Raw genomic sequence first — 22,680 nt, forward strand, 5'->3', positions numbered from 1 at the left:
CATTGTCAGTAGCTACTAGCTGAGTTCCACCATAATCCATGTATTACATCCACACCGTCTATTTATTTAGAAAGATTATTTTCGGGTACAAGCTAATGAACAATGCAGATCCAAAGCTAAGGGCCTATTTGATTTGTCAATGCAAGTGTAAATACTTGGTAAATAGGTAATTATGATTAGAGGTGTACACGAGTCGAGCCGAGCCGAGCTTTTCCTAGCTCGTGCTCGACTCAGTTTGCTCGAGGCCCAGCTCATACTCGGCTCGGCTTGGCTCGGGCTTCAAGCTCGGAGCAGCAGCTCGTGCTAGCCGATTTCGAGCCAAAGTCGAGGAGGGAAGAGAGACGGACGGGGGTGACCACAACTCCCACATTATTACCTCTCCCATCCTCAAAAAGGGCCATTGCCCCTGCTTTCTCTACCTACACAAACTACCAACAAGAATCAGAGAAGAAACCCAGAATGATGGACGGATGGATGAACGGGGGCCGCACCATATACCTTGATCCATGAAGGAGGGAGAAGGAGTGTGAAGCCTTCGTTAGGGTCAGTGTATCTCTCCATCTAATTCTCTACAACAGCATCTGCAACAGAAGAAAAATGGAGTTGACTTAGAGAGGGTAAGCAGAGGGAAGAGAGGACAGAGAGGATGAGGGTCCTCTTGCTTGTTGATGCAGAGACGACTTGCCAGCTTGGATTTGAGGATGGGAAGAGAAGCAGCAGCGGACGGCCGTGGTGGGTTTTGGTATGGCCACAAGGAATGGGGATCTGCAGAGGCAGATGCTGTTGGTCGTTGTTGACCGTATATCCATTCCTAGCAAAGAATGGGAGCTAGGGTTTTAATTTTTAAAGGGTATATATACCCTATGCTGAATTGAGCCGAGTCGAGCTGAGTTCGAGCAGTATTCGAGTCGAGTTGAGTCGAGCAAGGGCAAGCTCGAACTCGACTTGAACTAGTTTCGAGCTCTAAAAATCAGCTCGAACTCGGCTCGAGTCGAGCGAGTTCCGAGTTGAGTCGAGCTTTTTCGAGCCGAGTCGAGCCAGTTATCGAGATTTTGCAGCTCGTGTACAGCTCTAATTATGACACTTTCATCCATTTGGAAATTTTAGGGAATTCCTGCCATGGAAACTGGTTCCAAAGTGCTAGTTAAAAATTTTGGACCTCATAGTGATGTGGATGACATATTTGTTTTGTCTATTCGTTTTACCACAACATTTTTGAAACATGAGCTGAAAAATTATGTACATCCAACACTCAAGCGGCCCACACCAAAAGAAACAATAGCCTCTAGAAGTTTTTAATGATAAGTGTTTAATTCACTTTTTTCTGTGGCGTGGTTCACAAGAACTTCGGATATGCCTCATTTTTTTAGCTTATGCCATAAGTTCAACTAGCATAATGGATGAACTATGCGGATAAGACACGCATCACGATGGGACCTACAATTATTTTGTAGTCTTTTTCATTTTTGCATCCAAAAAGTAAGCGGTCAAATTAAATATAGGGAAGAGTGCAGTAAATAGGTAAGGAAATAATTATCATCCAAAAAGTAAGCGGTCAAATTAAATATAGGGAAGAGTGCGGTAAATAGGTAAGGAAATAATTATTACACATTTACACTGTATTTTTCATTAAATTGAAAAATTAAACAAGCCTAAAGCGAACCCAACTGGAAGAAACAAGTGAAAATTGAACACAGACTATTAAAAATTTATCAGGGAATACAAGAATTTTCTATCGACTCGGTATTTGTGCCTTCCCTTCAGCTACGTGTGTGATAACTCATGAATACGTTATATCTCGAATAAACATCGACGGTCAACGATGGTTGCAATTGTCACCACTGTTTCCTGTAGTGGGTCCACTTGAGCTTTGAATCTTTGGGTAACGCATTAAAATGATTTCTATAAATGATGGACGGTGCGGATACAACATATACATCATGCTATGGCCCACTTGTTACTTAACACGTCAGTAGCTAATCCGCATCCGTCATGTCACCTGATAGCTCATCCAAATACTTTCCAGGTCAGGTCACCTGACAACACGTGCATAGCGAGAATAAAAGAGACCTGATGGAACTGATGCTTCCGGTAGAAGAGTTCTCCTGCCTCCATATACGCACCCTCTCCGCGTGCACTTTCAAACGCACCACACGTACCATCATAGAAAGTGGGTTGAACATCTGAACCGATCATAGGCACCTTGATGATGACCCAAGAAAATTCAGATGTTCGGCTCAACAAACGAGTAACGTTTATATAAAATGAGTGCGTGGGATGGAATGAGACTTAATACGGTCCATTTTTCACGTACATGTGTGACCTGTATGATTAGTAGGACAGTCTGATTCAGCAGATAGTTATGTGCACCACAAAGGGACACCTTATACACGGTTTGGATGTTGGACACACTTGCCAAGTTGACGCGTGTTCTGCGTGTGAGTATATGGGTAGCGTAACTATGCGCGGACATTGATTAGAATATATGTAGCTTCATCCACACCGTCCAATGCTAGGTCCCACTTTGGTGGTTTGTGACAGATCCAAAACAAGATTTATTAGCAACTCTAGCTTCCTGTCAGTTGATACTTCAATTTAAACTCGGATCGTCATTATCTCGAATACACCTACTATTTTTCGGCCAGAAATCGGAAGATAAGTAAGTACCATTTTTATATACCTATCCACTTCAAGGGCATAATCTGAATCGTCAGATTCAGATCCTTGCATGGAAATAGTAAAATGGCTCTGTGTATGAATGTAGACCGTCATACCCTGATAGTGGGACGCGGACTGCATCCTAGCCCCACCTATCTTGAAATTAGATTGCGTACTGAGTTACTCGGTATGCTCTTATCCTACCCTCATCCATCTCGAAACCAGGTTACGATCTATGAATTAGATCATTCTAAGGACAATGTATGATAGACAAATTATTATACATACTATATTTCTATATATACTTTCGGCATTATTGATGCTTAAGGACAATGTATGATAGACAAATTATTATACATACTATATTTCTATATATACTTTCGGCATTATTGATGCTTTTTATGAGAGAAAATCTCATCCCTTCTATAAAAAAGGATGAAGATTAGATTAGATCCGTTAGATTATTCGGTCTTCTCCCTATCTCCCATCTCAAGTCAAATTTAATTTTGAATTTAAAAAAACTAGCTGGAAAAGAATAGGCCAGAAGAGGCCTCAAAACATGAAACTCACTTGTAAGTGATTGCTCACCTATGGCCTACGTCCAATAAAAAGATCAGAGCCATCCTTTGACAGAGTGCCCATAGAACACATCTTACCCCAGAAGAAAAACGAACATCAGGTCCTCCACACTAAATTAATCATGGGACCGCTGCTTTTTCCTATCAAAGGAATTGGATATGTTGGCTTAGGGCCCCGTATATTAGTTTTCAATTTCGGCAAGTGGGGCCCGCAGTCTAGACCATTATTATGTTGTTTCTCACCGTTGATATTCGATGCCCCAAATATCTCACGGATTGAAAGATCCCGGTCCTCAATTTTTGGACCCTTTTCAGTTGGTTGTGGACCCTTGATGTATTCCCTTTTTAAACATCTACTCAGAGGACCCGAATCCACTTATGTAAACTTGCTGACGCCAATATAGCTATATAGCTGGTGTGAGGTACACCAGCCAACCGCTTCCGTAAACTTGCTGCTCAACCCGAAAGTAGCTAATCCGTGTCCGTCATGCCACGCGATGGCTCATCCAAATACTTTCCGCATCATGTCACCTGACAACACGTGCATAGCGAGAATGAAAGAGAAATGATGGCACTGATACTTCAGGTAGAAGGGTTGTCCTGCCTCTATATAAGCACCCTCTCCGCGTGCACTTTCACACGCACCGCACTAGCCATCCTAAAAGTGGGTTGAAAATCTGAACCGATCATAAGCACCTTGATGATGACCCAATTTCAGATGTTCGGCTCAACAAACGAGTAGCGTTTATATAAAATGAGTGCGTGGTTGGAATGAGACTTACTACGGTCCATTTTTCACGTACATGTGTGACCTGTCTGATTAGTAGGACGGTCTGATTCAGCAGCTAGTTATGTGCACCACAAAGGGACACCTTATACACGGTTTGGATGTTGGACACACTTGCCAAGTTGACACGTGTTTTGCGTGCGAGTGTATGGGCGGTGTGTCTATGCGCGGACACTGATTAGAATATATGTAGCTTCATCCACACCGTCCAATGCTAGGTCCCACTTTGGTGGTTTGTGACAGATCCAAAACAATATTTATTAGCACTTCTAGCTTCCTGTCAGTTGAAACTTCAATTTAAATTCGGACCGCCATTATCTCAAATCCACCGTCTATTTTTCGGCCAGAAATCGGAAGATAAGTACCATTTTTCTATACCTATCCACTTCAAGGGCATAATCTGAACCGTCAGATTCAGATCCTTGCATGGAAATAGTAAAATGGCTCTGTGCATCAATGCAGACAGTCATACCCTGATAGTGGGACCCGGATTGCGTTCTACCCCACCCATCTCGAAATCGGATTGTGCACTTAGTTACTTAGTATGCTCTTATCCTACTCTTATGGATTAGATTGTTCCAAGGATAAGGTACAATGAACGTATGACTGTGCACACTATATTTCTTTATATACTTTTCGGTATTTTTTATGATTAATGCTTTTTCTTCCCTTTTATAGAAAAGGACGGAGATGGGATGGGACCAAATTATCCGCTCTTCTCCCTAATCCATCCTAAGTCAAATTTAATTTTGAATTTGAAAAGACTAACTGAAAAAGAGAAAAACCGGAAAAAGCCTCAAAACACGAAACCCACCTACTAGTGGTTGGCCTAAGTCCAACAAAAAGATCAGAGCCATCCTTTGACAGAGTGCCAATAGAACACATCTTACTCCCGAAGAAAAACGAACATCAGGTCCTCCACACTAAATTAATTATGGGACCGCTGCTCTTTCCTACCAAGGAATTGGATATGTGGCTTAGGGCCCCGTATACTGGTTTTCAATTTCGACAAGTGGGGCCCGCAGTCTAGACCATTATTACGTTGTTTCTCACCGTCGATGGTCGATGCCCCAAATATCTCACAGATTGAAAGACCCCAGTCCCCAAATTTTGGACCCTTTTCAGTTGGTTGTGGACCCTTGATGTATTCCCTTCTTAAACATCTACTCAGAGGCCACGAATCTAGGGATCGGGACCGTCATGTTGTGGTCCATCAGTTGTGGGCCGCAACAGATCAGTGGTTTGGATTCTCTTTGCCCAGGCCAGAATTGAAACCTAAATCTACTGTGCAAAACCTTGGGTAGCTCGTATATCTGCCGTCCGTTTTCCTCGAACAAATGTGGCACTTGTGACAAGTAGATCAGTCTTATTTTTGGGCCAAAGCATGTTCACAATGCACACTACCTAATGAATGAACCCGATTTCTCACACGAATTCTACACCAGTACGTGTGCATTTGATGCTTCAGGTGAACGACTACACTTTGGCGTTACTCATCAATTCTTCAGAAAAAAGAGAGAGACAATGATACTCTGGCAAAGTTCGGGCTGCGCACGAGCAAGTTAGCTTTGGTTAGCTCGACTGGTAAAAGCCCGGTTCGGCTTGATTCCACTCGGTTCCAAACTGAGTTCGATTCAAGTCAAGCGGATTTTTTGAACTTGAAAAAATTTGGATCCAAGTTCAAGCTTGCTCGAGCTCGACTCAACTCGGATACCCAACTTAAATCGAACTCGGATCAGAGTAGTTGGGTGACTCGTTTACTTTGATATTGCTATTGCTTACCAAGTGTTTGATGAAATGACTCAACGAAGTGTGGCTAGTATAAGGAAGGTAAGTATATGAAACAAATATAATTTTTTCCTTAATTTTTATATTCCTTACAAGGCATTTGATGAAATACTTGTAAAACCACTGCTTGTGTTTTACATGCAATAAAAAATTGAAAGTGTAGCCCATGTATTTGTGAAAATGTTGCACCAGTTAACTCGACTTAATCTTGGCTCGAACTCAACTCAAATTGGCCTAAGCTATTGATTGAACCGGGTCGAGCTGGCCAGTCAAGCTTGAGGACCAAGCCAAGCCAAGCCCAGTTCAAGCTGGAGTTAGCAAGTGGCCAAGCCGAGTCGATCTGTGACTCGGTTCAACTTGTGCACACCTCTAGGTAGAGTGTGTTAAATTATACACATGCACGCACAAATTATGCAGAACTTGCATTTGGCATAAAATAATTTCCACTTAACTGTGCAAACAGGCCCTGGATTGTGATTATTTGATTATCTGATTATCGGATAGCTGGACATTCATGTGACTGTTGAAAGTGGAAAAAAAATAAAAAAACTAATGGCCTTATTTTAACAAAGCTGGGACCAATCGGAGGTTAGGATTGTTAAAACAACCAGATTTTAGGACAGAGACTTATGGATGGCTGGTTATACAATTTATTCCCTTGATACCATTTGCACAACTCCCAAGTGCCTGTGCATCAAGCACCATACGCTGCCAGAGTATCAAATACCTTCAATTATTTATTATTAAAAGTGATTTCTGCAAAATTCCGTGGATCTTACCATACTGACATTCTCATACTATGCTTTTAAAAAGATGAAATTACATTACTACCCCTTTTACACTTTCTTTACAATAAAGTTAAAAAATTAAAAGATGTAGGGCCCACGTGATATGTATCTCACGTCGAGGCCCACCAATATTATCATTAGACAAATAAAAAATATAATGAATTCAATAATAATGTCGCCCAATCTATAAAATATAAGTTACACCGTTCGAAGATTCTCAAAATTTACGTGTAGCCCATCTGATAATGTTGATTTGTTGGTATTCCTACGGCGCAGGCTCCACAAGTCCTGATATTTCCTACTCTTCAAATAAAAATAAATGAGGGTATTTTTGTAATTTCATCCCTCTTTGAAAGCTTATCGGTAGAAATCCTTCTTAAAATCCGTTCCTACCGCATCGTATAAATTGAACTCCCAATCATCTTTCTCGCATCGAAAGCGAAATCTTCAAAAATCCCGAACAAGGGGGGAAAAAAAAAGAAGGAAAAAAGGCAGAGAAAGTCGATTCCTTGAAGTCGCAGCAAATTCCATTCTTCGGATCCTGCATCCAACACTCTGCTCCAAAACAGTTACGATCTTTCCCTTTTTGCCCTTCCATCTTCTCTCATTTCACCTTCCAGTCCCTGAATTCCGCCGGAAGCACGCTGGAATCTGACGACTCCGTCGGCATCTCCACGTTCTAGGGCTTCTCTTCAGCCGGGACACGTCAGCACTCGAATATGTCCCTCTTCCGGAAATTCTTCTACCGGAAGCCGCCCGACGGGCTTCTGGAGATCTCGGAAAGAATCTACGGTACGTCAAGATGCGCTGGGTCTCTGTATTTTGCAGCATTTCTGTAAATTCGATTAGCTTGTGTGATTTCGTTATTTTGCATTTCGAATTAGTGGAGAAATATTTCATATATATATTTTTTTATTTTTAATTTTTAATTTTACGCAATTCACGAGAAGAGAAATAGTAGAATACTCGGCAAGGATATGCAGTATATACTCGGTTTTTCAGTATGGGTCTGGGGGTTCGGTGATCCAGACCATTGGGCTGTTGGGCGACATCATATACAGGACCTTGTCGAAAAAAATCACCTTGATAGGGCAGTCTTAAGTTCAATTTGTGGTCCACAAATAGACGGTGAAGAAGATCGATACAGCTATGCTCCACTTTTTCAACTGAAAAAAGAATCAAGATTGGTGGCTGAGGTCTTTATGTCTGGAAGATTTTTGGGGCACTGTCCATCCACGGGGGATCTCATAAGACCAACGGTGAACCATGGGCCGCACTGGTACAAACTGAAAACCCAAGTATACTGTGTATACCCTGAGAATGAGGAACCTGTTGTAGGCTATGAAAACCCTGCATAAACCCTGCGTCTATGGTTGCTACAACAACTTGAATCAACACGCCATCAACACGCCATGCGTCTTGTTCTAAGGGCTCGATTGGGATGGAAGTAAATGAGAAATGAAATTGGAGGTAAATTAACTGGGAGTAAATGGCTTACACCATTGTGTTTGGTTGGGAGTAAATGAAATGCATTTATAATCCAAGTATTCAGTTTGGATAAGAGTAAATGGGAGGAATTAGAATGCATCAGAATTTTTCAATATATTCACATGAATATATGTGATATCCCAAATCAACTTTAATATCTCAAATCAATGTACATACATGATATTTAATAGAGTCATTATAATAAGCCCATTGAAATATATACTCTAGCCAAAAAAGAGAAAATTTTGTGCCTTGGGTGGGCCACAACCGTAAGGATCACAAACAAGCAACTTGCTAACGTTTTTTAACTGTCCATTTAGATGGTCAACCTTTGGACGGTTTGGATCATTTTATCGGTGTGATTTTAGTGATGTAGCAGATAATTAGATTGCTTTAGAGTATCATTGGCATACCACATGTATGACGGATATGCACGTAGCAGCACTTTTGTTTAGTCGTGTGACTCTCCAAGAATGTCAAAAAGGCATTTCACCCCATTTACTTCCAAATCCTCTCTCATAGAGAGGATTTCATTTGCAAGCCCATTTACTCCCATTTCATTTCATTTCCATGCATTTACTCCCATCCAAGCACACTTCAAATGTCATTTACCTCCATTTACTCCCATTTCCCCCCATTTACTCCCATCCAAACGGCCTCTAAGAGAACTAGCCTTCACACAAGCATACAAGAGATGGAGAGAATGCAATAAAAAAAAAAAAAAAAAATACTTTATTGCTTTCACAACTCTCTCTCTCTCTCTCTCTCTCTCTCTCCTCTCTTATGTATCTACACTCTCCCTATTTATAATTTCTCTCAAAGAACACAACTCATACTTAAAAATAGAAGCCAACGTAAGATTCAAACTTAAAATGAAAAGTTGCCAAAAAAGCAAAATAACATAATTTTCATCCTAATTGTATGATGCCGTGGAAATCAAGTTTACTTGACTTCTAACAACCTCCTTTAAACTTGATTTCTCTTGTTCCCATCATTATCTTCAATCTAAGGAAAAATCTTCTGTTTTCAATGTCTTCGTAAAATATATGATTTTCAGATTTGCGAAACTCGAGTTTGATCTCTCTTTCACAAGATCATGAATATAGTGATACTTGATATCATTGTGTTTGCTTTTGCCATGCAATACTATATTCTTCTTCAATGTGATCATCCTCTTATATCACACAAGATTGTTGTAGGTCTTTCCAGCTTGTGGTTCAATTCACAAAACATTCTTCTCAGCTAAATTGTCTAACACACACGAGAGGCAACTGCAATGTACTTTGCTTGCATAGTTGAAAGTGCTACAACTTGCTGTTTCCTTGACGACCATGAAAACACACTCGAACTAGGATGAAATACACATCTAGAACTCTTCTTTTTCTCAACATCACATGCCTATGCACTGTCCATGTACTCAATGAGTTCGGAATTGGTAATAGGTGCATAAAATTTACTATGATTTTGAGTACCTTTGATATACCTTAGAATCCTCCTTGCAGTCGCTTGTTAGTGTAATTACTTTGGCATTTCTATGAATCTACTAATGAGCGCCACTCCGTATGCTATGTTGGATTTAGTGGAAGTCTAAGTAATGAAGGCTTGCTAGTTCCTACTAAGCTCTTAATGTAAGTGGGATTTACTAGCTCTCCTTTGTCATGCTAATATAGCACTAGTCACACTTCAACTAGAATACTAATTGGCTTACACGTATCCATCTTGAACTTTTCTAAGATAACTTTGGCATACTTTTTCTATGATATAAAGATGCCATCATCTGTCGTAAAACCTCAATACTGAGAAAGTGGATAAAAGTCTCATATTTGTTATCTCAAAGTCGTTAGTCATAGCCTCTCTAAATTCATTGAACATCTTTGGATTATATCCTGTAAATATCAAATCATCCATTTAGAGACAAACAATTAAGCATATCTCTCTTTGAATTAGACTTGATATGGAGAGTGTGCTCATATGGGCACTTTTGAAAACCATGCTTCTACAAATATAAAGTAATCCGTGTGTACCATGCTTGAGGTACATGCTTTAAACTGAACAAGGCCTTCTTCAATCTCTACACTTTGCTTTTCTAACCTTTCTTCATGTAACCCTTTGGTTGTTCAACATAGACATCTTCTTCAAGCACACTATTCGAAAAACTGATTGAACACCCATTTGATAAAATTTTCATTTATTCTCAGTAGCCAATATGACAATCATCCGAATAATGTCAAGTTTGCCAGCCGGTGCAAAAACTTCAAAATAATCAATACCTGGTAATGCAGCTAGATTATGGACGGAACTAATTGCAATAAGATTCAACGTATCCGATTGAAGTTCGAACCATAAAAGAGAAAAGAATGCAAGACTGAGCTAGCTTAACAGTTCTTTAGTCTTAAACTAGAGATCATTTCCCCCTGCTTTAACAGCTATTGTAGAGAAACAAGAGAATTTGCTCAAAGAAAATACCATTTAACTGTTTCTTATTCCATAAGCCTAAGCCTTATTTATAATGAGTGCTTACAATCTTCAACATAATTTATGGAATTTAAAAGTAGGATTCCTTAGCTAGCCAAGATCTCCAAAGTGGGAAAATAATTATTTTCCTGACATAGAAGTTCTAAAATAAGAAAGCACTTAAGTAAGAAATATCTAAGATTACTTATTTCCTAATATAGAGATATAAAAGAAAAGAAATTAGAAATAGGCTAAAAAAAGAAAGTGGGCTTTTCTTGTGCACACACGTGGAACATGCATGTGTGGATTTGGGGCAATTGCATCACCTGGCTTTTTCAACCAATCTAGCTTTCAATCTTTCTACATCACAATCTGCTTATATTTGGTTATGAAAACCCACTTGACACCAATCAATATCTTTCCTTTAGGGAGAGAAGTGAGCTCCCATCTATTGTTCTTCTCTATGGAATGGGTTTCCTTGTCCATGGCTTTGTCCCATATTTCATCAGTTGCTGCATCTTCATGATTTATGGGATTACAATTTGCAATTAAAGAAAAATTCACAAACTCTTCATTGGAGACCTCATTGTCATCGCCAACCACATAATCTTGCAAACAAGCTGGTAAGATATGAGAACATTTAGGAGTGCTTGGAGGTTCTTCTTGAGTTTGAGATGAAGAAAGTGAAAGAGAACTACTGGATTTATGAGAATCACTTGGTTGTGGTGATGTAGGAGAATCACTTGGTTGTGGTCTTTCTTCTACATGCTCTTCAACATCAATATTGATATTCAGTCATTTCTTCTCTTTATTAGTCCATGCCCATGCTTCATCTTCCACAAAAATAATTCTCTACTCGTCTTTACCTCGCTTGCCCTTATACAACTTATAACCCTTACATCACTGGAGTCGATGAATATACACTTTTTACTTTTATCATCGAGTTTCTTTCTTTGCTCATCAGGTACATTTGGACATGCAAGACACCCAAACCCTCAAATATGAGACATCTGACTTCTTTCCACTCCATGCTTCTTCATGAGTCGTATCAAGAATACTCTTTGTAGGGAACCTATTTAAAACATAAACTACACATGTAACAGTTTTTACCTGAACCTGCTTTGGTAGAAACTTTGCTTTAAACATGTTTATGGTAATCTCTATAGTTTCATTCTTCCTCTCTGCGATGCCATTCTATTGAAGCGTTTAACTGTTGGTCAACTAATTGATGCGGACATCAGTGGTTCACCCTTTAGAGTGTACCAGAGGAGGAGGCGTCGCCGACAGAGTACTGGAGCGGAGGAGTTGATGTGGATGGATGCTGGGTCCATCAGACCCATTTTCTGACGCGCTACAAGTGCAGGAGCGGCATGACCGCACCCTGACCATAGATCCATGGGTTGGAATTTACACCTTACCACATGGGTGCGGTGTTTTAGTTTTAGGCTTTTTTTTTTTCTTATTTCATGGGCTTTATTGCACTTTTTTTATTTTTATTTTTTCGTCTTTTATTTTTATTTTTCTTGTTTTCAGGGGTGTTAGTGCACTTTTACTTTTTCAATTGCTTATATATACGTTGTGAGAAATCATATTTTCATTATTATTGAATGAATAGAAATTTGTCTCTTTCTTCCTCTTTATTAAAGAGATTAGGGTTTCAGGATTTGCCCTTGGGTGTTGAGGATTCTACCCCGATTTCAGGTTTCCTTATTTCTAGATCTTTGAGGTGCAAGAAAAAATAAGAATCATCCTCATTCTTTTCTTTTGATGACAAACTGACCCGTACTTTCTTCATCTCGAACCCTTAATTCTTCACCCCTTTCGTTCTTCTCTGGATACCCCTTTTCTAGTTTGAACGGAAAAGAGGGATGGTTAGTCAGTAGAATTAGATCCAAACTTGACCGTGGACTGACTTATGCTAAATCTGGGATATCCTCATATTCCTAGGTCTTCCCTTTTTACTGTTTACGCCATTTTATGCTAAGGGGCATGATCCTGACGGAATGACCTCATTTTTGTGTTGAAATTTACCTAATTTATTTAATTGGAAACGGTTAGTTGATTCGCGTATTTACTTGAACATTCTTTAACCTAATTATACATGCATATATGATTAGGTCATCACATGTCCCTGCATCACTAATGCCTGATTCCATGTTCTTTGGTACTTACAAAACCACTTAGAGGTATGTTTTCTCCCTCTTTCAGATCTCAACACTTTTAGATAACAGCAACTTTACTTTTCCATATAGGCTTTTAAACTGCCTTAAAATGTCAAAAGCTTTTGACCTTTGCTTTAGAAAAAAAAGCTTCTGACCTTTGCTTTAGAAAATACACCCATGTTTTTCTGCTAAAATCGTCAATGAAAATGATGAAGTATCTGTTTCCTTTATTCAACAAAGCCTCAAGTGGTCCATAAATATCCGTATGCACTAATTCCAACACTTCCTAGCTCTTCACAAATTTTCAATTGGAAAAGAGTCCTTGTGATGCTTTGCAACTATGTAACCTTCACATGGACAACTAGGAGTATCAATTTAGATGGCAAGCCAGCAACCATTGTCTTCTTAGACAACAATTTCAAGCCATTGAAATTGAGATGACTTAACCAAAGATGTCATAACCAATTGTCATCTTTGATAATTGCATTGAAATTTGGTAACATTGCACTTCTATTTTTTAAAGGAAACGTGTGATTTTCGGTCATCAATACCTTTGTGTTAAGGTTCTCCTCATCACATGCACTCTAATTTTGCGATCATTACATGGCACATGCACTCTAATTTTGAAATTTGAGTGTAGGTGGTTTGATTTGGAGAAAATTTGAAAATTCCCAATTTCTTCCAAATTGCTTGCAATGTTGCACTCCAAACATGAAATCAAGCATCAACTAGGGTTGATCTATTGATTTGTTAAGTCATCAATTTAAAAAAAATAAAAATCATTTTTAATTAAAAATTTATATATATATATATTGAAAATTTCCTTCAACCAGTTGTCAATTGAGACTAATTTCGAAGTCTTTAGGAGTGTTTGATGAAATGATCCTCACATACACTCTAAATGTTATGCATTCAAATTTAATATACTTAAATTAGTTCAGTCAGACAACGCATAACTTAGGACCCTATACAAAGGTAACCTATTACGTGCACTTATTTTTTGAGATGTTATGATTTAAAAGTGTGTATTAAGGTCTTTTTAACAATTGCTGAAGTTTCATTGAAAAATTCAATCATTTTCCCAATGTTTCCTAAAAAGTGCGATAAATTACCCAATAGAAATGATACATCCTGTGCGATAACCGATACGTATCTATATGCCCAGGGTGCGATACATAACACGATACCGATATTTCAAACACTGGTTCCCATTATTGCGGACCACATGAATTTCTACTCGTGCTAATTTTCTGAATGTATGGTCCAAATAATGCTACTTGCCTGATGAATGAAGTGGATTTTACATATACAACATTGTGGATCCCATAGAGCTTGGGTGTTTTACGTGTTGCGTTAGACAGGTGTCTAGATGATTCTGGTTCCTCTCCAACTCTCCTTTGTAACTGTGGATAACCACATGTACCTACTACCACTCACATCTCCATTTCTCATAAATGTGGGGGACTACAACTGTCGGAAAACCACACATGGTAGATTCCCTTTCTCTCTCAAAACTACTAGGATCCCCTACTGATAGTGAGGATCGCTCAAGAGAAAAAAAATTGCACACTTCTAGTGGTCTCTTTAACAAATTTCTTCACTAAAAATTTCTCATCCGAAAAAATTCACAACATTAAGATCATTTGGTTGGTATTATTTTCAAGTTATTATCAATCCATGAAAAGCCCTACAATTTTGAAGATCAAGATTGTCGTGTATAGCAGAATGGCATAGATTATCACATCTAGTTGTCTTATGTTGCTCGGTACTACAATTGTCGGAAAACCACCCACAACATATTCCCTTTCTCTCTTAAAATAACCAGTAGAAAAGAAAGGTGTGTTTCCTACTTGATTGCCTATTTACAACACATGAAATGGTTAGATTCTATGTTGCTGTATTTTCTTTTTGATTGCCTATTCACAAGATAAATGAATGGTTAGATCATATGTAGGACATATCCACAAGTATGGTCATGTATTTCTTTTTGTGAATTTCTTGTTCACAAAACACAAGTTAAATGGTTAGATCATATCTAAGACATATTCAGGCTGGTACACTCTAGATAAATGGCCTAGATCACCAACACCAATAGATTCCAGTTTGCTTATAGATTTTGGTTTGCTTACAATGTGCCAATGTGCTACCATACAATGTTTTTAGTATTGACGATATTGGCCAATATCCCACGATATATCTTGTATCCCACCCGTGTGATACGAAATGCATAGGTTGTGCCATTATATCTCACCTGTTCGATTAGGTGAGAATTTTTTTTTTTTTTTTTTTAAATAAATATTTTCGATCCATTTTTTCTTGTAAATCATGTTAAATCAGTGTTAAATGGTTGCAAAAACATAATTTTTCATGTTTTGCATGTAAAATAATGGATTTGGAGCTTTGATTTCGAGATTCGGGAGAGATGGCCCGAGTTGCGAAAAATTGAAAATTCTCAATATCGTGCAAATTTGTGGCAATCTATGTCTAAACACAAAATCAAACATGTATGTAACTTGATCTAGTGGTTCTTGGTAATTTGGTGATTTTTTTATTCAAAATTAATTAAAAATGTACTCTTTTTTCAAAATTTCACTTCGATCAATGGTCAATTGGCCCTCATTTTAGAGTATTTAGGAGTGTTTGGTGAAATCGTCATCACATACACTAATTTTGAAATTTGCGGTAAGATGGGCCGATTTGTGGAAAATTCAAATTTCTCAAAATTTTCTCAAATTGGAGAGGATGAGTACTATTGTTACGTTATAGGGTATCTTCACTGGTATCATTCTACTATGACTTGGGCATAATATTATTGGTTTGTGGAGTAACAATACTATGCCTAACCCCATCGAGATAGAGATGATAATTTTGAACTACTGCACAACTCTATGTGGGTTTGAGCCACAACCACACACATTATTCACAGGTATATTTCTAGTTTCTACATCTTTTGCTTTTGAATGTATTGCTTGTGTTTCCATACATGTCTTCTTACATTTATAAAATTATATGAATAGATTTTGAATATACTTGCATCAATTTAGTTGAACAGTGCATAGATTAGGGCCCATATAAAGGAAACCTATTATATGCACTTTTTTTTTTGTAATGTTTTTATTTCTAAGCGTGTATCGATGTTTTTTTTAACAATCCTTGAAATTTTATTGAAAAATTCAACCACTTTCCCAATGTTTCCCGATGTTTCCCAACAACGGCGATACATTACATGTTGCAACCGATATATCCTGTGCAATAACTGATATGTATCCGTATCCCAATCCCAAGGGTGCGATATATTGCGTGATAATGATACGAAAAACATTGCCACCATATGCCAAATTGACCCGAGTCTGGTCCAAGCCATCCATTAAATGAGCCAATGTATACATGCTTTGGATGATACACGTCAGATTAGCTATTGTACGTAGAACAACATCTGCAATGTGGTCTACGTGATGCACTACTCAGGAATTCATAAATGAAAGAACTGGCACTACTGTACCTCCGGTGGCAGTAGGTTACTTTTGCTAACCAAGAGTCACATGGGTGAAATTTTATTAAGATTCATACAATCTATCAAGCTCTCTACATCATCTTCACCATAGAACCCAATAAGCATGATGATCCAATGCTCAGGTGGGTCACACCATAGGAAAATTTTTGGATGGGTTGCCCACCATTTGTTGTCGGGCCCATCATGGTGTTCATTTGATGTAACTTATCATGATGAAACGATCACCCAAACTTCACAGTAGTCCAAAAGTCAAGTGGCCCATACCATGTGAATTTAGAGGTTTTACGTATAATTTTATGGAATTGCTCACCTTAGTGTTGAATCAGCCTAATTTTTGGGATCAAGGCCAAGGGGAGGCGTACTTGATGGACGGGTGGATTTCATGCACATTTAGTCTTCTCCCCCATTATAAAAAGTATTCCTGGTACATACCTAGGTGAGGTATGCAAAATGAAAGCGTTTTAGTTTATGATGGTGCATTATAGACTAGGGTTGCAACCTGGGTTCGGGTTAACCTGAACTCGATTTGGGTTGTCAAGGTCCCTAGGTTGGATTCGGGTTGAGCAAATTCGGGTCAAGTTAGGTTGGGTAGGGATGATCACATATATTTTGGCTGGTCTGGTGGGGTTGGGTCGTTTTGGGTTGAGTATAGAGTACTTTGGGTTGAGCACCTCTGGTTTGGAATTAGGTCGGTTTGTGTTGTGGGTTGCATAGCTTGCAATCCAGACGAGTTGACCCGGGACTCGGCTAAGTCAACCAGGCCCACTGGTTTAGGAAAACCAGGGACGCACGGGAGTTGGACCTGGTTTCCTGAGTTAACATGGGTTGAGTGAATCTTTAGGGGAGGGAGGGCAGGACTCGGCTGAGTCAAAATGGGTTGAGTGAATTTTTAGGGGAGAATAACAATAATAAGGGAGAGATAACAACATACGCCCGTCAGCCTTCACGCTCGCCTCTATGCATGTCAATCTAGACACCTAGGACATTCCAGCTGTGTATCAAGTGGGAAACCCCATTACAATGTGGCTGTGTATCAAGTGGGAAACATCATTACAATGTGGTCACAACCTTTTGCATGACTTCCATGTAATATAAACGACACAAGATTAGGTTAATGGTGAGATTAATTTTCATAAAAAAACGCTTATTAGGTCTCATCATGAAATATATAGAAATGGAACTAGCAGAGGATGAGAGAGATCACACTGTTGATATCCAGTTCGTGCACTTGTTTCTACATTTTAGGCTTCTCATCCTCTGCAACATGGATAACTGTCCATAAAAAACTGGAACTTCTATTTGATATGGTATCTAGATATTAATATTGCCTAATTTCATAACCTGTCCTTATTCTTTTAGTCAAAATTTTTAACTCAGGTAAGCTACCAGTCTCACAAGATATTTCTCCTTTCTTCATTCAGTGTTCGACTGCTGCTTCTCTACTGATGTTTTGGAGGAAGATAACTATAAAGTCTACATGGAAGGCATATTGGGTCAACTTCGTGACCAGTTTCCTGATGCATCCTTCATGGTATTTAACTTCAGAGAGGGGGAAAAGCAAGGCCAGATTTCCGACATTTTGGCTGAGTATGATATGACAGTAATGGACTATCCTCGGCATTATGAAGGTTGCCCATTACTCATGATGGAAGTGATCCACCATTTCTTGAAGTCTTGTGGGAACTGGCTCTCTCTAGGGCCGCACAACCTGTTGTTACTGCACTGTGAACGAGGTGGGTGGCCGGTTCTGGCTTTCATGCTGGCCGGGCTTTTGATCTACAGAAAACAGTATTCTGGGGAGAAGAGGACATTGGACATGATCTACAAGCAAGCCCCTCGTGAGCTTTTGCCGTTGTTATCACCATTGAATCCAGTGCCTTCACAGTTGAGATACTTGCAATACATATCTAGGAGAAATGTGGGTTCAGCATGGCCACCACTAGATAGAGCGCTTACATTGGATTGTGTCATTCTCAGAACCATTCCAAACTTTGATGTAGAGGGGGGCTGCCGTCCAATATGCCGGATTTATGGACAGGATCCCTTAATGGCTGCTGACCGAACTCCCTTAGTTCTGTTCTCAACTCCGAAGAAGAATAAAACTGTTCGACTTTACAAACAGGTTTCTGTAAATTCTTTCTGTTTATTGATTATTCTATTTCCCTTCTATTTGCAATCCACTTTATTATTATTATTATTTTTTTTTGGGAGGGGGGTTAGACTGGTAAAGAAATGTTCTTGAGTTTTGGTCAATACATTTTTTCCTGTTTTATTAGATGGATATTTTGACGATGTTGATACACACACACATCTATATTATTTCCCATATTTCTCTTCATTGCACTATTTTATAACTCAAAATTTCCAACTCATTTGAAGTATGGGCAAATTTAAGAAGACAGTGAGCATATTGTATTCTGATTTTTTAATGTCTTGTTGTACCATGAGTCCATGACCTAATAATCAATATAACTTGTTGGAGTGCTGGAGGTTGTTGACTATCCTCAGAAAAACCTACATTTTTTAAATAACTTTTCCTTTTGACGTTAAAACTATCTTATCCCAGGATGTATTTATCCATTCTATGCCAGTAATTAATAGTTCACAACTTTGCCTGATTCGTATTCCTTGATTGCAGTTAGACTGTGATCTAGTCAAGATCGACATTCATTGCCATATTCAAGGTGATGTTGTACTCGAGTGCATTAATTTGGATGAAGATTTGGAACATGAAAAGATGATGTTCCGGGTTATGTTCAACACAGCCTTCATTAGATCAAATATTTTGATGCTTAACCGTGACTCAATTGACATTTTGTGGGATGCTAAAGATCGGTTTTCGAAGGACTTCAGAGCAGAGGTGTGTATCTATCTCCTGTTCATGAATCGACTTAACTTCCATTTAGTGGTTCTTTTTTGAATTCTATTATGTTTTTGGATTAAGGTTCTTCTTTCAGAAATGGATTCTGCTGCTTCTTTAATCACTACGGATGTGGCTGGTTGGGAGGGCAAAGAGGGCCTTCCAATGGAAGCATTCGCTAAAGTTCAAGAGATCTTTAGCAATGTGGATTGGCTAGATGCAAAGGGGGATGCCAGACTTCACATGCTTCAGCAAATAGCTGCATCAAACACTTTCCAAGAGAAGTTGGAGAGTGGTCAGCCCCAAAATGTGGAAACTGTTGCCTTGGAACAGGAATCAAGTCTGGATGCAGCTCAAGGAAATGCAAAATCTGATGCATCAGAAAATAAAATCAAGATATCATCACCATCGGCTTTGAAGAAGCAGTCTACTCCCTTCCTCAAACAATCTCCAGATGCTGATCTGACCAAACAGAAGGTTCAGCCCCTGCAGGTGCTAGATGCGCTTCATTCTTCTGCTCAGCCTAAAATCATATCCCCAAGGATTCCTCTCTCTTCTTTGTTGAATCCAACTTCTCATGATGGTTCTTTCCAAGGCTCGCCTTTGCCCATTCGAAGATATAACAGCGTGCCCTTGGCTCATGGAATTACAGCTCTTTTGCATGATCATGCTACATTTGGGAGCAGTGATGTAACTCCTCCAGAGACAATGTCTTCACCTTCTCTATCCCTTGCAACTGCTGTTGAATCATGTTTATCGGAGCATGCAAAACCCAATATTGTTTCATCTCCACCACCTCACCCAGCAGGCTCTACCACAAGAACTTCCACAGCCTCACCGTCAAAGCCAGTGCCTGCTTTATCTCCACCTTCTCTGCATCTTGGAATCTCTTCACCAGGTATTCACGGGTCAATGTTGGTTCCTCATTCCCCAACTTCTGCTCTTCTTCACTCAAAGGCATCATTATCTGATGTTGCCAGCTCAGTTACATCTACTCACACCTCACCTGTTCTCCCATTTTCAGATTCTTCTGTTGACAACAATTTATCAACAACTTCTCCCCCTCCCCCTCCCCCTCCACTCATGACCATCTCATCAGCTTCCCATCCTCCTCCCCCTCCCCCTCCACCCCTGAAGAAGCCTACTCTTACAGCTTGTCCGCCTCCCCCTCCACCACCTCCTTTACGTTCTGGGCCTGCCCCAGGTCCTGCTGCTCCATGTTTGGTACCGCCACCACCCCCTCCCCCACATTCTGCATCAAAGCCTCCTGGTGGCCCTGCTGTTGAAAAAACTCCACGTGCCCCACCTATGCCGCCACCTCTCGGAGGTCATATTTCCTTACCCCATGGTCTTTCAAAGGGAACAGGTGCTGACCCTCAATCTCTTCCCCTGGTTGGTAAGGGAGGAATGGGCCTTCCACTTGGTATAAGGGGACGGGTGCTTACACGTTCTACGAGTTCAAGGAATCCTCTGTCTGCTAATTCAACGTCGAAGAAGGTTTCCTTGAAGCCATTGCACTGGGTAAAAGTAACAAGAGCGATGCAGGGAAGCCTATGGGCTGAACCACAAAAAGTTGATGAAGCTTCAAAGTATTCAAATCTCATTTCCTTGTATCTTTTCTTTTTCTTGCTTTTAGTGTAGAGATATTTTGACCTTGCATCTGATGATTGATTATTTATGCCTATTCTTGTAATCTAATGGCCAACTTACATTCTGTTGCTACTTCGTATCCACCAGAGCCCCAGAGTTTGACATGTCAGAACTCGAGAGTCTTTTCTCAGTCATGGTGCCGAAGTCTGACCTTAGGGGCATAGGTGGAAAATCAAGCCGGCGTGAGTCACTTGGGTCTAAATCTGATAAAGTCAATCTGGTAATTGTCCTTAATTCCCTCATATATGTAATATTAAGATGATTTTTATTCTCTTTTGCCTATCAAGATTTATTTTTCTGATTCCACCCATGGATTTAAGGCTTGGTTCAGGTGGTTGTTGACTGTGTTATTAAAGTCCTGTTGTTTGAATAGATCTTGGGAATTCAGCAAGCAATTTCCAGATATAGATACTTCTGTTGTCCGAGCATGCCAGTTATCTTCAATTCACCTGCCTTTTTTTTTTTCCTGGTTTCTTTTATAATTTCTGAGCAACAAAAACATCTGCCTCCTTTGCATGAGTGACGAGGAGATGGTAGACCGACCATCTCTTTCTTCATTGTCCCTCATGTGGGGAGAATTTGGTCAGACATCTTGGGCTGTTTCAATATCTCTATCCTTCCTGTCATTGGTGGGTGAGCTTCTTAGTGCCTGGCATGGCGTAAGTATTGGGAAGATCAGAAAGCCACTATGATAGCTCAGCATGCGGTTTGGTGGGCAGTTTGGGAGGAAAGAAATGCAAGATGTATTTATTATTTATCTAATCAATAATCATTAATCATATACATTGATCTAGTAGCCATTGTGGCATATCGCCACCAGGTCCAACACCACCACCACCATCATCATCATTCGAGTCATCTCCTTCTTCCACATACACTTATTCTTCTTCCGTTTCTTCATCATTTGTACGTACTAATACTTCATCAACATCTAATGGTGAATGATCTTCAGCTTGATCATCATTATCACCTTCTCCTTTTTCAATATCGTCAATTTCATCAACGGGTTGACGACTACTACTCGCCCCCCGGCTCCCCCCGTCCTTCGCCTTCGAGTGGTACTACCTTCACTAGGTGTCGATCCGTATGCGGCATCTTCAACTTGTACCCATGTCAGCTCCTCTCCAGCAAATACCGGGTCCTCCGTCTCTACGAGCCACTTGTTATCTGCATCCAACTCATCTAAGCAGATAGGGTCAAAGAAACCGGGTTTTTCTTTCCTACTTTGGAATCGTTCTTGTAATTTTTGATTGTATTGAACGAAAACCAAGTCTTTGATCTTTTTTTGCTCAAGGCGATTCCTTTTCTTTGTATGAATCTGCAAGAAAGAAAGCGTATTTGGCATTAACTATTTAGGTAATTAATTTAGCTTAGGCCACTAAAAAATTAAAGTTTACAAAAAAACGATTACTAAACAGTCTAAACTTACCACCTCGAACGTGCTCCAATTGCGCTCGCAACCACTGACAGAATACGTGATTCCAAGAATCTTCACAGCCAGCTTCTTTAGAACTGGATCCTTCCTGTTCGGGTCCACTTCATAGGTAGCCCACCAGTCAGCTGAGAAAAACAGTTTAAGTATAGGTTAGAGTCTTAGTCTCTTAGAGACACTTTGTAGAAAAACTTTTTGTAAGAGTTCAGTACACAGTTAACAGTACATTAACATTCATAGAAGTACTTACTGGGTAATTTCATTATCTAATGTCTTATTACGATATCCCTCGAGAATATCCCTTCACTTTTTGTGTAGAAGTCCAGCAAAGTTGAGATCTTGTCCTGTTCTCCTCTATTTGGAATCATTCTTTCCAAGACATCAATAAATCAAACCATATGCATAGTTAGTGCTTCTGCTGGATCAGCAGAAGCGAATAAACAGGCTGGGTTAAGGATGTAAGCAATCGAATACAATGGGGATGACATTTGGTTGCCCCATCTTCTATCTATAAATCTAAA

The 22,680-nt window shown here is 39.5% G+C and overlaps 1 protein-coding gene across 12 annotated transcripts in view; it reads left to right on the forward strand.

Moving 5' to 3' along the window:
• Positions 1 to 6,975: 6,975 nt before the first annotated feature.
• Positions 6,976 to 22,680, forward strand: part of LOC131256974 (formin-like protein 18) — a 128,618-nt gene continuing 112,913 nt past the window's right edge. For 4 of the 12 annotated variants that reach the window (XM_058258101.1, XM_058258105.1, XM_058258104.1 and 1 more), the window contains exons 1-6: positions 6,979 to 7,391; positions 17,639 to 18,339; positions 18,856 to 19,077; positions 19,162 to 19,975; positions 20,102 to 20,666; positions 20,815 to 20,947. In XM_058258101.1, coding sequence (XP_058114084.1) covers positions 7,319 to 7,391; positions 17,639 to 18,339; positions 18,856 to 19,077; positions 19,162 to 19,975; positions 20,102 to 20,666; positions 20,815 to 20,947 — 2,508 coding nt within the window. In that variant the 5' untranslated portion in view covers positions 6,979 to 7,318. Of the gene's footprint in view, positions 7,392 to 17,638; positions 18,340 to 18,855; positions 19,078 to 19,161; positions 19,976 to 20,101; positions 20,667 to 20,814; positions 20,948 to 21,058; positions 21,195 to 22,680 lie in introns of those variants that run through there. The other 8 variants (XR_009177031.1, XM_058258102.1, XM_058258108.1 and 5 more) reach the window with 5 other exon arrangements.

Source organism: Magnolia sinica, chromosome 9, assembly GCF_029962835.1.
Source record: "Magnolia sinica isolate HGM2019 chromosome 9, MsV1, whole genome shotgun sequence".
Taxonomy (NCBI): Eukaryota; Viridiplantae; Streptophyta; class Magnoliopsida; order Magnoliales; family Magnoliaceae; genus Magnolia; species Magnolia sinica.